Here is an 18,078-nt window from a genome sequence, read left to right on the forward strand (position 1 = left end):
AAGAGAAAAAGTTGACCTAAACATAAAACTTAACCAAGAAATCTGATATTTTCTAAGTCCAAAAGGGGCCATAAATCTTGCAAAAAGCAGGATGGAGTTATGTTTCTTGCTGTACAGGGTCAGCTTATGATGGTGAACAAGTGTTGCAAGTTTTAAAGGAATAGCTTTGATAGTTTAGGATAAAAGCTGACCTAAACATAAAACTTAACCAAGAAAACTGATTTTCTAAGTCCAAAAGGGGCAATAATTCTTGCAAAAAGCAAGATGGAGTTATGTTTCTTGATGTACAGGGTCTGCTTATGATGGTGAACAAGTATTCCAAGTTTCAAAGCAAAAGCTTTGATAGTTTAGGAGAAAAGTTGACCTAAACATAAAACTTAACCAAGAAATCTGATATTTTCTAAGTACAAAAGGGGCCATAAATCTTGCAAAAAGCAAGATGGAGTTATGTTTCTTGCTATACAGGGTCAGCGTATGATGGTGAACAAGTATTCCAAGTTTCAAAGCAATAGCTTTGATAGTTTAGGAGAAAAGCTGACCTAAACATAAAACTTAACCAGGCAACGCCGACGCAGACGCCGACGCCGACAACCGCTCAAGTGATGACAATAACTCATCATTTTTTTTTCAAAAAATCAGATGAGCTAAAAATTGATCCAGTGCTTCAGAAGAACAGGTCACTTGAAGATATTTCTATTCATAAGTTTTAATTATGGTCATGCTTTTTGGGAAATCAGAAAAGTTCAAATTCTATTGGTATGGGATTCTCCAAGGAACATTGTCTGTGGATTTATTTATTTATTTTCTTTTGATGGGTTTAACATCATACCAACACAGCTTTTCATGGGGGAGGAAGACTCCCAAATGCTCGTCTGAACATTATTTCAGACACTGGCAGGTACCTGGAGAGAAGCACTCACCTTCAGAAACCAAGCTGGATGGATTCCTCAAAATTTATATTAACAACAACTTTCCAACAGTCATTTCACATTAAGGTAAACTCACGTATCTGAACTGAGAGTTCCGATCTGTTGTACATCGTCCATAGTTTCCTCAATAGGCCGACGAGATGCTGTTGTTGAACCAAGTACTGCTATTGCTGTTGGCTGCTGAGATGCTGGTGTATACGTTTTTGTAAAATGTGATGGACCTGTTGGAAAAGGTGAAAAGAAAACAAAAACTTTAAACTCAAGGAACACACATTCAGAGATTGACAACATGTTTGAAATTCATACATTATGAATTGTGTTAACTATGTATCAGATCTTCCTTCACAGGATATTACGTGTAGGTGGCCCGGTGGTCAAGTGGTAACATGCTTGACAGTCAATCCATAAGTCCTGATTTCGAATCCCGGTCCAGGCTCTGGAAATTTCTGAGATGCTCTCGAATGTCTCCCACCTAAGAGACTAGTACTGGATCTTCCTTGGAAAGAACACTTTGCGTGTATCGGTGCTATACACTAGGCACATTATAGAACCAGACTGTTTTTTCACAAACAGGTAGCCGGATAGGTATCTAAAAGGATTTCTCTCTGTTCTGGGGGCTTTCTCTTGCTCTACCCCTATGATCAGAGTTTGTACCAGCAGAGGATGAATTTGGCACCCCGAGTGGCTGCATTTGTAAAGCGCCTTTGAACATTATCATGAAAAGGCGCTAAGTATAATATATATATGATTTTTTTCAATATAAAATATTTAACAGTCTTTTGTTTTGATGTAACAGTATCAAATGAAAGGAACTATTCGTTAAAGTTATTAAAGTTTCTTTTCACCAATATAAAATACCAACCTGAATGGTGTTCAGATGATTCCACTTTGACAGTTGTTCCATACCCAACACTGCCCTACAATATATGTGGAGATAGATATACATTTTTATTACACTATGTTTTCGTTTTGTTTGGGCTTTAGCACCATTTTTTTCCCCACTAGTTTCAGCAGTATATCAGTTATAAACTTGGGTCAGGTAACTTAACCCAATAGCATAAGATGTGTCCTCTGCAGTCAATTATCAAGGAAAACATACCCCTTGTCAGGAATTTTTACAATTTTTAACGAAGACTTCTGCATTGGAAATCTAGTGCTTTCTCTATTTAGATACGTTAATCAGGTAAAACAACTTTGTTTCAATGAAACACCTCTATCTAAACACAGGGCCTCAGATAAACACAGACAGGATTGTTCAGTTTAGCTACTATGTTGTTAAATAATCTGGTTTGGACTTTCCAAAAAGCCAAACATCTACGCTCTAGGACTTGTGGGTTTAGAACAAGATTGACTGCAAGCCCAAGGACAGGGCTAATTTTGACTCAAGAGCTATGATTTGAACAAATTTGGTAGAGGATCACTACACAATGCTAAAGCTCAAGTTCTAGCAGCTCTGGACAAAGAGATACTGGACAAGTTTTTCAAGTTCTTGTAAACAAGTGACCCAAGGCAGGAACACGTTTTCCATAAATGGCATATTTTGACCAAACCTGGACCACTACACAATGTCACATGCCAAATATCTAAGCTCTGGACCTTGAGCTTTTAGACAAAAAGATTTTTATTTTTTCTACCCAAGTCAATGTAAACAAGAGCTCGTCGAACACGAAATGCCCCCCTTGATGCATTCAGTAATTGCACAAGGAACAGAAATTATATGCTCACTGTAAACAAAAGTTCTACCATTCTGGTTTAATCTGACCTTGACCTTTAACCTATTAACCTAACAAGAGATTGGCACCATCCACTGAGCCATTTTTGAATGTTTCAAATTTCAAGACTAGCTCAAGGTCAAAATCAGTGTCAAATTTCATTTCAGTACAAAACAATGTGTATGTGGTCCAAATAAAGCTGTAGCTACAGAAATGTGAAAGTAGGTCACTAGGTCAAAATCAAGGTCAAATTTTATTTTGGAACAAAAAACTATGCATGTGGTCCAAATTTGAAGCCAGTACCTTCAAAAATTTGAAAGTAGATCACGAGGTCAATAACAAGGTCAAAGTTTTTTTCGGTACACAAACCTATGCAATTGGTCCAAATTTGAAGGCTGTAGCTACAGAAATGTGAAAGTAGGTCACTTGGTCAAGATCAAGGTCAACTCATGGCAAGGTTCATCTTGCCACTCAAAACTATACATGTGGTCCAAATTTGAATGATGTAAGTTATAGACATGAAGGTTATAAGTTTTTCCCTATATAAGTCTATATGAACAATATGACCCCTGGGGCGGGGCCATATTTGACCCTAGAGGGATAATTTGAACAAACTTGGTAGAGAACCACTAAATGATGCTACATTACAAAATATCAAAGCCATAGACTTTGTGGTTTGGACAAGAAGATTTTCCCTATATAAGTCTATGTAAACCATGTGACCCCCAGGGCTATATTTGACCCTAGGGGAATAATTTGAACAATCTTTGTAGAGGACCACTAGATGATGTCATATACAAAATATCAAAGCCCTAGGCCCTGTGGTTTTGGACGTGAGGTTTTTCAAATTTTTTCCTATATATATAAGTCTATATAAACCATGTGACCCCCCGGGTGGGGCCATATTTGACCCCAGGGAAATAATCTGAACAATCTTGGTAAAGGACCACTAGATTTTACTACATACCAAATATCAAAGCCCTAGGCCCTACAGTTTTGGACAAGAAGATCAGAAACTGTTTTAACTGTTCCTGGCCAATGTGACCTTGACCTTTGACCTCAAAATCAATAGGGGTCATCTGCTGGTCATGGCCAACCTAACTATCAATTTTCCTGAAACTAGGCCCAAGCCTTCTAGAGTTATTGCCTGGATACCATTTTACTGTTCCTGGTCACTGTGACCTTGACCTTTGACATACTGACCTCAAAATCAATAGGGGTCATCTGCTGGTCATGATCAACCTCCCTATCAACTTTTGTGACCCTAGGCATAAGCGTTCTTGAGTTATCACACGGAAACTGTTTTACTGTTAAGGGTCACTGTGACCTTGACCTTTAACATACTGATCTCAAAGTCAATAGGGGTCATCTGCTGGTCATTTCCAACCTCCCTATCAACTTTCATGATCCTAGGCCCAAGTGTTCTTGAGTTATCATCCGGAAACCGTTTTACTATTCAGGGTCACTGTGACCTTGACCTTTGACATACAGACCTCAAAATCAATACAGGTCATCTACTGGTGATGACCTACCTCCCTATCAACTATCATGATCCTAGGCCAGAGTGTTCTTGAGTTATCATCCAGAAACGGATTGGTCTACATTCCGACCGACCGACCGACCTACCGACCGACATCTGCAAAACAATATACCCCTCCTTCTTCGAAGGGGGGCATAAAAAGTGAACCCCATGGCGGGTCGAATTCTGACTCCAAAGGTATGACCTGAACAAGTTTGGTGGAGGACCATTAGATGATGCCACAAACCAAATATATAAGCTCTAGGTCTTGTGACTTTGGACAAGATGATTTTTAAAGTTTTTACTATTTTTGGCTCTGGCAGCCATGTTGTTAAGTCAAGTGGATCCATTTTCATAAAATTATGAGAACCCAATGGCTAAGTTTGGTGAGGTTGCATCAAGTGGTTCATGAGAAGAAGCTGTTTAATGAAAACTGGATGACAGACAGACTGACATCAGACATCCAGCAATCCTAATGGCTCTACAATCAACATGATCACTACATGTTCTAGTAAGTTAAAAAGACATTTCAGAATCAAAATTATACAACTGAATGATGTCACAATTAAGGTACACACTTTTAACTAATTTTCAGGTGCTCAGAATGATTCAGTATCACTCCTTAATTATTTCATAGGATTTGTAACCTTTTCACAATATCTCAGTACTATTGGAACAGGGTCACGCTGACTTACTATTTGATAATAAGAAATAGTGCTTGCCAATTTAATCCACTTTTACACACAAAGACATACTATAGTTGAAATACTATATTTATAATAGAACCATGCTTCAATACATTTTAACACCCCAAATTGTTTAAACGCCACTCAGGCTATGTCCTCATCAAATTATTCCAAAGGTGTATAACCTCTTTGTCATGTTTAAATATTATTAAAACATGTTTTTGCAGTATATCATTTTTCAAATCCAGTAACATTACTAAATCTTAATAACTGAGCCATACCATGAGAAAACCAACATACAACTGTAGTGCGTTTGTGACCAGCATGGATTCAGACAAGCCTGTGCATCCGTGCCAGGGCTTCGGAAATTTGCCGGTTTGTCGGTTTTGGACCGATTTTTGACTTTTCAGACCGATTCGTGAAGTGAAAAAACGAAAAAAATCGGTCCAGTAAAATTGGAGAAAAGTATGAATTTCGGTCTGATATCTCAAAACACGATCACCTGCCAAGCAGGAAATTGTTGGTCGCACCCTCAGATAATCAATAAACGTATCAAACGGTCTGATTGTCACTTTGATAATCGGTCCGTAATTAGCGCGTGACGCAATCAGTGCTCGCGCGGCACATCCTTTAATGTTTACAGACAGCCGACTGCAATGTATTAAACATTTTTGACTGGTTTCCAAATGTTTCTGACTGGATCCAAATCATTTCCACTTCATTTATTTAGAATCCGACGGATGGCTTATTTCAAAAGGCTATATTTGATCACGGGTAAAAAACAAATGTTCACTGCATTTAATCAACGAGCTACAATTGTACATTATAGGTCTTTGATTTAATGAGACATCACACGGAAAACCGATAAAAATAATTTCTATAATTACTTGATTAGAAAAAATTACATGATTCATTTTTTGGGGCCCAGTTGAAACAAGTGCAGAAAATCGTCTTTGCAACCCGGCCGTACAAAAAAGAAAAAGAAAAAAAATGGACTGGCAAACACGAATGGTAAAGAAAACCGGGGTGGCGCTGTTTATCAAATCGGTCTTTTAAAAAACGTTTCAAAATGAAATTTTGTAAAAAATTTAGTTGCTTACTGAAGTACAACGTAAGTGAAATGAAATAACCGTGGCCAACCTACGTGATCTTTTGGTACTAGTACATGCGGGAAATTCGATCTCAGCGTTCACATAACGGACACATTCGGTCCGCGGCAGAGTATTCTTAAAATACTGAGGCTGTTTAGCAGAGAATATATGTCGTGTAATTCACTTTGACGCATTGTATTTTATGGAATTCCGTCAAAGAATGAGGAAACATCACAAAGTATCTGCCGTGTATACGGTACCGAAGTCACGTGCGTTGGCTTTTAGACTAGTTACGTGCGCGGTGTCAATGCCTCGGCAATTTTATCCTTGCAAGTATTTTCTCGGAAAAACATCAAAATTTAAACAAAGTAACGATCACTCATTACACTGAATAACTGTCTTCATTGTATGGTAACTCGCGGTGACCGGTAACTCATATTTAATGAATGACATGCTTATTTCTTTACTCTATCACGTTTTACAAAATGTGTAATATTGAGAATGCGGTGGGTGGGGTAGTGCCGATATCAGGATTTTCGTTTCGGACCGATTGAGTTACCAAAATTTCCGGAGCCCTGATCCGTGCAGTCTGGTCAGGAACCATGCGGTTCGCTAATGGTTTCTTTAATTAAAATAGACTTTGAAAGCAAACAGCATGGATTCTGACCAGACTGCACAGATATGCAAGCTGGTCTGGATCCATGCTGGTCGCAAACGCACTATGTTGGTTTTCTAATGGTGCGGCTCTCAGCAAACTTACAAATGCCTTTGGAATAGTAACACCATTCTCAGCTCTTATCCTGTTCTGTTTCTGACAATACTTCCTCCATGTTTCCTCATTAAATCCATAATTAAAATAGTCTGTTATATCAGCACCTGGTAAATGAAAAATAAATCTTTTATAACACCATATGTGCTCTCATAAGATGCCTCCGATTGGATAAATAACTTTAAAGAAAGAATATTCATTGCATATTTCAAAATTGTCCCATTTTAATATCCCCTGAATAAAGTAATAAGAAAAGGTATCACAACAACATTTATATCAATTTAGCTGTGTGTTGAAAAGAGGAAAGTGTCCAAACAATAAACTAACTGCATGTTCCTTAAGGAAATTTTAAACAGAATATTAGATTAAAGCTCAAGTTGGTTTCTCCAAGATTTATCAGCAGTAAACTCATTTAAAACTTGTGTAACTGAATCCTGTTCTCTATTCCCTCTACATACCTGGTTTTCTCCAAGGTTTATCCTCATCTCTCAGTGTATCAAGACTAAACTCGTAAAGTGGTATCCCATTCACTGTGCCTTCCCCGTCAACATCAACTCCTTTAGTTGCCTGAGTAGTAACTGCTCCTTTTTGTGCTGAACCTGTTATCCCGAGAAACAGATTTAGGTTTTTTCAACATTTCCTTTGAAATTGAATATTGTATTTTCACATGCTACTCAAAGTAACTGTAACAGAAATGGTAAATATTTGTAATGAAAATTTTACATAAACCAGAAAAAAATCAACTAACATTTCATATTCCAATTTCTCAATTCTTAATATTTTTAAGCAAAATAGCATCTTAAGCTGCTTTTCTGCAGTTGAAAAAGTTTAAACAGTAGAGACTTGAAGCTTTGGCATGTGTACAATTACTGGTACAGAGACAGATCTCCAATATGTTGTAACAATTAGTGTGTCCTTAACATTTTATATAACTCAATCAAATTTATAATTACATTTTAACATACAAACTTTAACATCTTTATATGAGCCTCGCCATGAGAAAACTAACATAGTGGGTTTGCGACCAGCATGGATTCAGACCAGCCTGCGCATCCGCGCAGTCTGGTCAGGATCCATGCTGTTCACTAACAGTTTCTCCAATTCCAATAGGTTTCAAAAGCGAACAGCATGGAGCCTGACCAGACTGCCCGGATGCGCAAGGCTGGTTTGGATCCATGCTGGTCGCAAACCCACTATGTTGGTTTTCTCATGGCACGGCTCATATATATGGTTCTTGTTCTTTTTACTTTTTGCTATATTGTACTTTTGTACTACTAGTCATGTTTTACCTGCTGTGACTGGTTGTTTCTGGTATGTACTAGTTGGTTTAAAAAGATTACTTCCTGTGCTGAAATACAAACCATTGTACACTGAAATCATTTTCAGTAAAAGGTTGCCAGAAATATATCAAACACCACATTCATATACATATGTATATGTATACAGGAAAAGCTCTATCAAGCACAATTTATTTTCTTATAATCAGAAAAAAGCGTGCTTTAACCCTCAAATGAAACAATCACAGTGCAAATCAAAGTAAAGAAGGATGATAATTTATATTTAATTCATCCAAAAAATCCCTAACTTGGTTATGAAAGTAACAGGACACCATGTATGAAATTTAAATCCAATACATACAGTGGTTAACTACAGCTACTACTTGTTGATTAATGTACTCCCCGGACGCACTCAGACATAGTAGCTGCACACAAGATCGCATAATTACGTGGACTATATGTATAAAGTAAAGCAACAAAAAAAAAAAACAAAAAAAAACAAAGTCCCCTAACTCTGCAAATTATTTTTCTGAAAGAACCAAACATGCACCATGCACAATGTCATGTAAGGTTGGTCCTGATCACTTGCCATTAAATCGTGTGCATTGGTTCAGGAGATTAGGCCAGCACAAGATTACATATGCAGACTACATATATAGTATAGTATCAAAAAACAATAGTCCTGTAACTCTGCTAATTTTTGTTCTGAAAGAACCTAACATGCACAACTACCGTTGTTACTGATCACATTTGTGAAGTGTCAAAGGGATAAGGAGAGTTGGTGTGCACAAGATTGTGTCTACGAACAGACAGACAGACTGACAACCTGAAACCAGTAAACACCCCTTACAACTTCGCTGTCAGGGGTTACTATGAGATATCACCATACACACAAAATTTCAACAAAGGCATGACACCAACATTCAAATAAGTAAAATAATACCTCCTATTCTCTTAATGCTTAAAAGGTCTATCAAAGCCTATCATGAAAAACAGGGTTTCATTCAGACTGTTATGCATATCAATATCACCTGAAAATAAGAACCACTCCAAAATGTCTACCCACTTAATATCTAACGTTTAACTACCACCCAGGATAATAAACAAACACCTCAGGCTTCCTGCTGTTTACCATGTTTGTTACTATATTTATGTTGACCCCTTAGCCTGCTGACAGCAAGTAATTCTGCCTTTGTGACCAGTGCAGACCAAGATCAGCCTGCATTGTCTGCACTGTTCGCTACTCAGTCAGTAAATTTCAGTGAACATCCCTTCGAATACTAAGTAATGCTGCCTATATTGAATAATGCACCAGTCCATTTTGGAAATTTAGGGTTAATCTCAGTGACTGCCTATTCTAATAATATCACAGACAAGCATAAAGAAGCAGGACACACCTTGCTACAGGGAATGCTGTGATGTCACCAATAGTGACCTGTACATTATCTTCATCATCAGAATCATCATCATCATCATTGTTGGTCTCTGTCTGTGGCTGACTGTTCTCTGTCTGTAACAATCGGCAAAGAAAAACAGAATTGGTATCAAATATCTTACTTCCTCATTGATAGTATTTAATACAAAAAGTACCTTGGTAAACTAACTACCAATTTATTGATACATTAATGATAATGTCATAGCTTCACCTGATCATGCACATGTAGTTTTAACAAACTGGTCAGTAGTAATCATTCATCTGTTAGTTGTAAATAACTTTAAAAAGTTATATATTTTCTATCATACCAAATCTTTTCATGATAAACACATTTAAAAGTGCTTTACATATGAAGACAGCCACTCAGGGCACAAAATTCATCCTCTACCAGTACAGACACCAGGCAATCTGATCAGGGGTAATGAGTGAGAAAAAGCTCCCCCTCCCCTCCCCATGAACTGAGAGAGGGGAATCTTTTAGATACAGGCACATCCTGCTGACCAAGCATAGCTTTTTTTTTTAACTGATACCCCTGCTTCTTTAATGTACTTGGTGTATTGTACTGATACAAGAAGATTGCAAAAAAAACAGACAATAATACATATGAGCCGTGCCATGAGAAAACCAACATAGTGGGTGTGCGACCAGCATGGATCCAGACCAGCCTGCGCATCCGCGCAGTCTGGTCAGGATTCATGCTGTTCGCTAACAGTTTCTCCAATTCCAATAGGTTTTAAAAGCGAACAGCATGGAGCCTGACCAGACTGCGCGGATGCGCAGGCTGGTCTGGATCCATGCTGGTCGCAAACCCACTATGTTGGTTTTCCCCTGGCACGGCTCATAAATTCCTTTAAGGAAGCAAATTACTAAAAATATACATACATTTTCTACATCTTCCTTAAGTGGCGGCAATTTCTCTTCTGGTCTGCAATGGAAAAAAAAACCAATATACAAAATATTTCAGCCCTACGGTTATAAAGTACAAACATTCTAATCCCTTTATAAAAGGAATTTAATATTTCAACATCAGTATTGTAAATCATATACCTACTATCTTAGCCATTCCAAATCATGCAGCTTTTCAATATGATATGTATCAAAAATAAATAAAATCTTTAAGCATCAAATCCGAATCTGTGCATGCTATAGTAGTTTTAAGTAGACATGTTTTCCTTTGTGACTTAAAAATTACTGTAACTGTCACTGGTATAAAAAGAGCATAAAAAACTTTGTTACATTTGCCCTATGTATACATAGACATTTGTTTTCCTTTGTGACTTGAAAATTTTAACTGGTGTAAATGAGACAGTATAAAAAAACCAACTTTGTTACGTTTGCCCTATACCTGTCTATCATGCTATTTGATTTTAAGCTATTTGCTGTGCAAAGAAGTATGAAAATAATTTATTTTTATAGCTCTTTGATTTATGTCAGTATTTTGATCTTGTATGTAAATAAATTTGAATTTGAACTGAATCAAGAGGTATAAAGTAGAAAAAATTTACAAAGATTCAGCTGACTCAAATGTATGACTTGGTACCTTATGAGTAAATAAATTTTCCGACAGTTAAGAAATGTCAAGCTGAACATTTTATAGCCAATATCCCCAATCACATTGTTTGGTGCTGTGTGTAGTAAAAGCATGATTGTGTATACATACATACGTACTTCATAAATGTATGGTTTTCACAAAAACGTAAACGTCAAATAATGTATATAGTATTACCCTGTGCCTGGAGCTGCAGGCTCCTTGTTACCACCAGAGTCTGAAAAGGAGAAAAGTGTATATACATGACTTGTATCCTATACAGAATACTGAACAAAACCAGCTTAACCTGTCACTAAAACCAATTTTCATTGATTACTACTACTTTGTTTCTAAATTTTTTTTTTAAATTTCACACTAATGTCTGCAGAGGACATAAACCTAGGCTTATGATTACAAGGAATATCTTTAATCAGAGTTTATCATTATGAATTCAATATCTTAGTAAGACATCAAAATATTTTTGTCAGTCTGTACCAAAACCTACCTGCCTAAATGATTGAACAAGTGTTTTTTGTCAGATCAGTAGCTACAACCAAAAATTAAAATACTGTTGAACCATTTCTAAGAACCAGAAATATTACATGTAGGTGTCATTAAAATAGAATAGCCAGGTCTTTTTTATTGAATTTCTCCTTTGCCCAAATATTGAGCTATTTTTCCCCAAATCACTAGCCTGGTCCCCTTCCCCTCCAGGTAAAAAAAGAAACCTGCAGAAAATGTGGCCTCTAGAGTGTTTTTGACCTCAGTTAATCCAGTTTTTAACTTAACATATATCTTTTAAAGAAAAACACTATGACAGTGTTTCAAGTTCTAAGATCAAACAGAAAATGTGGCCTCTAGAATGTTAACAAGTTTTTTCTAAGATTTTATACTGTCCTAGTGTTTTACTTCTGGTAACCCAGTTTTGAAATTGACCTGTATTTCACAGAGATAACATTTTTAGAAAGTTTTAAAAAGATCAAACAGAAAATATGCTCTTCCTAATTTCCTAGTTTTTGACACCAGATGACCCCGTAACAAACTCGTCCAAGATTTTATTGAAGAAAATATTATGACAGAGTTTTATTAAGATTGGGCTAAAACTGTGACCACTACCGAGTTAACAGTCAAACTGCTGATGACACATGACTCACATCACATGACGACAGAGATTTACAGTCAACTAGTCCCCTAGTCAACTCTTCCCCATTTTGGTCATTTTGTCCCCCTTGACGATTTCAAATTGGTCATTTCCTCTTCCATTTTTCCGCCCCTCTTTTTATACTTATTTTTGTTTGCTAAAACATGATTAATATAATTATGATGTAAAATAAGGGTTCCGTAAAATACGTTCTGCATAACATTATGAAACTTTACTTTTAAAACTGCATTTTTTGTTTGCTTTGTAAGTGCCTAGTTGATAATTATGAGCCGTGCCATGGGAAAACCAACATAGTGGGTTTGCGACCAGCATGGATCCAGACCAGCCTGCGCATCCACGCAGTCTGGTCAGGATCCATGCTGTTCGCTGTCAAAGCCTATTGCAATTAGAGAAACTGTTAGCGAACAGCATGGATCCTGACCAGACTGCGCGGATGTGCAGGCTGGTCTGGATCCTTGCTGGTCGCAAAGCCACTATGTTGGTTTTCCCATGGCGCGGCTCATTATGATTTGTAGAGCGCATGCTTCTTAGCTAAAAGTGTTTACAAAGCTTGCTGGAATGTTAAAAATTGTTATTATTCTAATCATGATTGTTTGGAAATACAAGACTTAGTATTTAACACGTTTTGAAAAAAAAAAAACGAGTTTTTTCTCTTTTTACTTAAACATGTCCGACTTTCCGTGAAATAACAAGATGTGTAAGCTTAATGTTTTGTCTTTACAGGTGTATTCTCCTCCATTAAACAACTGATCTACTTGTTATAAATAAGTTCTTTCTAGTATGTATCTACATGTATTTTCATTTTCATAAACCTTGAAAAGATAATTAATACATATCTGTTTTATTATAGTCGATCATTCCCTCAATCTAACATGATAAAACGCTACTAACACCTTTCAACCAGTCTGAGCATCGACTGTTTACGAGTGATTAATAATCATTTACACCTTTTCAAATACTCCTTGTATAACTGAATTAGTGTTGAAGCTGCATGTTATCATGACTGACAGGTAGATATTTTGCAATTTTCAAGGATATTATAATTAAAGAAAGAATCTTTTAATTGATTAACATTTAATATGCTGTTTTGTAACACTTCTTTCATTTAATTCTGTAGGACACCTGTTAATGAAATTGGCCTATGATTTACTGGATTTGACCTATCACCTTTCTTAACAAGAGCTCCGCCAAGCGGGGCAATATATGCCTGAAGGGTTACATCATAGGATGCGAGCAAAATTTAAAGAACTTGACTGTTGTAGCCCAAAGGACTGGAACAACAAAAGGAAAACTTTAAAAAAACAAATCTAAGTCCACCAAAAAAAAATCCTTATCAGGTAAAGGTATGTAAAAATACACCTAAAAATTGGAGGTACCATCCACATTGTACCGTGCAGAAAAGTGGTCTCGGTTTTTCCCTACAGCCAATAATAAAAAAGCAGGGATCAGCCTACAAGGCGATTTGAGCGATATCGTCGCTTTAAAGTCGGCCACTTCGCTTAATTATCGCCTCCGGGCGAAATCCAAATCGCCGAGTTTTTCAGCGAGTTATTATCTGTTTACTTAAGTTGCAAAACTTGATGCATATTCTAGATTAAATTATCGATAAATCCATAGTCAACCCCGCCTACTCGCCTGTCAAACTTCAGCCAATCGTAGCGTTAATATCTAACAGTGTCAATCAATAATATTGTAAGCCGCCGCCATTTTGAAAATTTTCAATCGGCGTGTAAAAAGCCGATAAACTTAACGAGAGCATGATTTTATGCAACAATTGTATATTATTCTTTCATTTTATTAAAGATTACTTCAAAAATTATTTCAATTACCATAATTACGGTCAATTTCTGTAAATGAACGGCTCGGGTACTGTGGATAAAAAATGATTTCGCGGACGTCAGAACTGCCGTACAAAATATTGTAAAAAGATCGCCATTAACTACGAGTTTGGTATTATTTTCGAAAAAAAATAATAAATGAATAAATTAAATGTATAAATCTGAACAAATTGGTGCAAAAATCGGGCATTATAAAAGTACGAGAATCGAAACATTAATGAAAATTTTCACGCCGTTTTGATCGTGCACCTGTTAAATTTACTAATTTCGGACATGTAAATTTCGGATAAAAATTTAAAGGCGACTTTTTCATAGCTAAGTTTATACTTTATTTAGAAATTCATGAAAATGATAATGCAAGAATCAATTTCCTTAAATATTTACTGTTTATAAGTTACAGCTAGACCCACAGAAAGTGGATATATATGGGCAAGAAACTGAATGCTATGCCGATTCTTCTCCTTAAATTTCTCAACTTCTCCCTAAATTCTGTGGAGGGAGAAGTCACTTCTCCCTAAAATTTTGACCTAGGCTGATCCCTGAAAAAGTTTCAAAATAAGCTATTTATAGTAACATAAAAGGGAAGTAATTAAAAAAAAAGTATTGTAAGGGAACAAAAAAGAGATCTGCCAAATAAAAACAAGAGCGCTGCAATGCAGAGCAATATACAAAAAGCAAAGTCATATAAAAAATGTATGACCTTTGACCCTTAAGTGTGACCTTGAACTTGAAGTGAGTCATCCGGAACATGTGCTCTGCACGTCGTTTTGGTGTGGTGAACATTTGTGTCAAGTTTCAAGAGTAACAGAGAGGACACGAAATTGCTAACGGACAGACACCAGCAACATAACATAATATGCCCCTTCGGGCGTATAAAAAATGGGAGCAATATATGCGGATTTCCACTGGGATGGAAGTCATCCTTCTAGGGATTTCTGAAATATGACCTCAAGAATGGGGGATAGCTCTATAGAGAGTGTTTTAAGTATTATAGCAGGGCTCCAGATAATTTTTTTGGCCTATGAGTATTTACTCATCATAATTTTTGTGAATGAGTAAAATGGTAAAATCTGAAATTTACTAGGAGTAATTTTACTCCTGAAAATTTCTAAATGTGAAAAAAAAGAAAACATATTTATTAATTTGGTGTAACACCCATGAATTTGTTTGCAGTTCAGTTTCAATTCAGCATTCAAGTTTTTGCTTTTTGTTCTCCCTTGGCTTACTTTGGCTTAAAACACCGCTACTGAATCCAACAGAATACTCAATATAGCTATAAATATGTTTTAATGATCGTTCTTGTTGGTTTAAAGATGCGTAGTGTTTGTTCACTTCTTACAATCTTAGAAAGAGACATTTTGTTGTTTACTCTACACCGAAGGTTGATATTTTAAATCGACACCGCTTTAAAATACACTATCGTACCATCAATATTGTTTCCCAACTATTTGATTTACGAATCCACTCAGGGGAATATAATATAGTTTAACTTATAAAGTACCATTCAATGCCTGTGTACGTTCTGTGTGGGAGAATTAATGCTGACCGTGCTTTGTTAGGTAAAGCCTTTAGATGATTCTGATTTTGTTTATGCTAGTAAAAAGTCATTGCAGGAATTTCTGTAATTTCTTGTACGTTTTTATACGCTTAAAAATGATTGCACATGCGTATATGCATTATTTCAAAGCGTAATTTACGCTAATTCGCATCTTATCTGGAGCCCTGATTATAGGCTTGATAATTTGTCAGGACCACTGGCCATATGGAGGTTTAGGCTGCTGAGAAGTTTCTCAATACCACTGGTGCCTATCCTAATATCTAGCATAGTAGGGGCTAGGGACTGATTTACCATCTGAAGTTAATTTCATTTTGCTGAGTGAGGCAAGGTTTAGTAGCAATTTGGGGCTAAAAACAGATTGAAACTAATTGTTCAGTACTGTTGCCTTAGCTTGATCATCCTGGTGGAGTTTATTTTCATACTTTAGGGGTGGGATAGAGGAAGATTCCTGCCTTGAGTGTTTGATAAGTGAGTACAGTTTCTTAGTAATTGGTTTAGTTGGGAGTGAGGCACCAGTGTTGTTCAAGTTTAGGATGTGCTCAAGATACTGGTTATGAACCTCTTTGACCTTTTTCCACACTAGATGCTTTAAGTCTAGGAATTTCTTACGATCAGAAGATGAGCTAGTTTTCTTAACCTTTTTAAAAGCTCTGTTCCTCTTTCTGATTTTAACTACCACTAACAATATAGTCTGTATCCTGGCTCTGTGTAGTAAATTTGACTGCGCAACATCAAGCTGGGATCTATTCTCCTATTCCTTGGACAAGAAAATCGTGTTTACACTGCGAAGTAAGTTATCTTGTGCTTTTTTGAGCATTGATAGAATATGGGAATTTTTTATACATGTTGAAATGGTAACAGAAGTCCTTGGATGATAAAGACATGTGCTCAGGTTGTTTTAAAAATCGGAAATATATTGACTGAGGGTTGTCACGGGCAGCCTGGGAGGGGGAAGGGTGCTAACCCCCAAGTGTTTTTAACTGTATACTATAGGTCCTTTACATTTTTGACTTTGCACGTAACATTTTTTACTAAGACACTGTTTCCCGTCAGCGCCTGCCAGTCATAACTAGACGATTGTTTGGCTGTAGACAATTGACATAAACCAAAGGGGTACGGCACATGAGTGGATTAAGTTTAATGACTTATTTTTGAATCCTAGAGTCATAACTATGAAAAAATCATACTAATATAACTACTCCATAGACAAGGGTTTTTACCCCGCAGAAGCTATGTTTTCAACTACTTTCTTTACATGGCCAGGAAAAAAATATAATCAGCTATTTTCCCATTCAAACATTGCATTCAGTTATTCAAATGAATCAACTTTTAAAATTACCTCAACATATTTTCATATATTTATCTGTTTTTCGACAATTCGACATCATACCGAACAATACACAGAGCGAATCCGAAGTCTAACAACATCGCGTAACAACATATCAAGCTATACGCAGTCAGTAAAGACATCATTCTAGACCTTCCGCGGACAAAGCAACCATTGCAATACAAATAATGAATATAAACAATAATCTAACCAGCAAAATTCAATTCCTGTAAAGCCAAGGTTGTCTCCAACACCTTATTATTTTTATTTGATCAAAGTAGCTGTCAAATTACAAATCACGCGACTCTGGAAAAACCAGTAATACAATTAGTCGCCGACTGGACAGGTAAAAATAGTGAGCCAATCAGAGCGCATATGTGCAAACATATGACGTACGAAGCAAAATGGTAGCAGTTAGATATTTTAGAAAGAAAAAAGTTTGAAACAAGGATTATGGCCGATGTTGGTGCTATGTAAATACAACTTTGGCGGTTAGTTTGTAGTTAATAGTTAAAACTCATATTGCAATGGTTGTTTTGTTCGCGAATGGTCAAGAACGTTGATTTTACTGACTGTTTATATCTTTATTCGTTGTTACGCAATGTTGTTAGACTTCGGATTTGCACTGTGTATTTTTCGGTATGATGTTGAATTGTCGAAAAACAGATAAATATATGAAAATATGTTGAGGTAATTTCAAAAGTCGATTCATTTGAATAACTGAATGCAATGTTTGAATGGGAAAATAGCTGATTATATTTTTTTCCTGGCCATGTGAAGAAAGTGGTTGAAAACATAGCTTCTGCGGGGTAAAAACCCTTGTCTATGGAGTAGTTATATTAGTATGGTTTTTTTCATAATTGTGACTCTAGGATTCAAAAATAAGTCATTAAACTTAATCCACTCATGTGCCGGACCCCTTTGACATAAACTAGGTCGGTAGCGAAAACATGTGATAAAAATAAATTACTGAAAACAGAATTCAAGTGTGCTCAGAGGTTTAACTAAATCTGTATTTAACTTATAACATGTACACAATTCTACATTATTCAATTGGTATCTAGCATCTCCTAACCCCCATATAGCCACTCTTCGTCGTCTTCAGTGACGCCGGGAGGTTTGGCGACTACAGTCGCCATCTTGAAAACGTGCCGCATATTCGGAAGCTTAGATGTCAGAGGTTTTGATATCTGATGTTATAATCAAATGTAAAAAAAAAAAAGATGTTAATGAATAGTTAATATGCA

The 18,078-nt window shown here is 36.4% G+C and overlaps 1 protein-coding gene across 1 annotated transcript in view; it reads right to left on the reverse strand.

Moving 5' to 3' along the window:
• Positions 1–18,003, reverse strand: part of LOC123557054 (pre-mRNA 3'-end-processing factor FIP1-like) — a 31,947-nt gene extending 13,944 nt beyond the window's left edge. Inside the window, exons 1-9 of the mRNA XM_045348252.2 lie at positions 17,907–18,003; positions 11,145–11,184; positions 10,301–10,343; positions 9,381–9,493; positions 7,996–8,054; positions 7,165–7,305; positions 6,698–6,813; positions 1,792–1,846; positions 1,006–1,150 (exon numbers count right to left, since the gene is read on the reverse strand). Coding sequence (XP_045204187.2) covers positions 1,006–1,150; positions 1,792–1,846; positions 6,698–6,813; positions 7,165–7,305; positions 7,996–8,054; positions 9,381–9,493; positions 10,301–10,343; positions 11,145–11,184; positions 17,907–17,988 — 794 coding nt within the window. The 5' untranslated portion in view covers positions 17,989–18,003. The remainder of the gene's footprint in view (positions 1–1,005; positions 1,151–1,791; positions 1,847–6,697; positions 6,814–7,164; positions 7,306–7,995; positions 8,055–9,380; positions 9,494–10,300; positions 10,344–11,144; positions 11,185–17,906) is intronic.
• Positions 18,004–18,078: the final 75 nt, after the last annotated feature.

Source organism: Mercenaria mercenaria, chromosome 5 (assembly GCF_021730395.1).
Source record: "Mercenaria mercenaria strain notata chromosome 5, MADL_Memer_1, whole genome shotgun sequence".
Classification (NCBI taxonomy): Eukaryota; Metazoa; Mollusca; class Bivalvia; order Venerida; family Veneridae; genus Mercenaria; species Mercenaria mercenaria.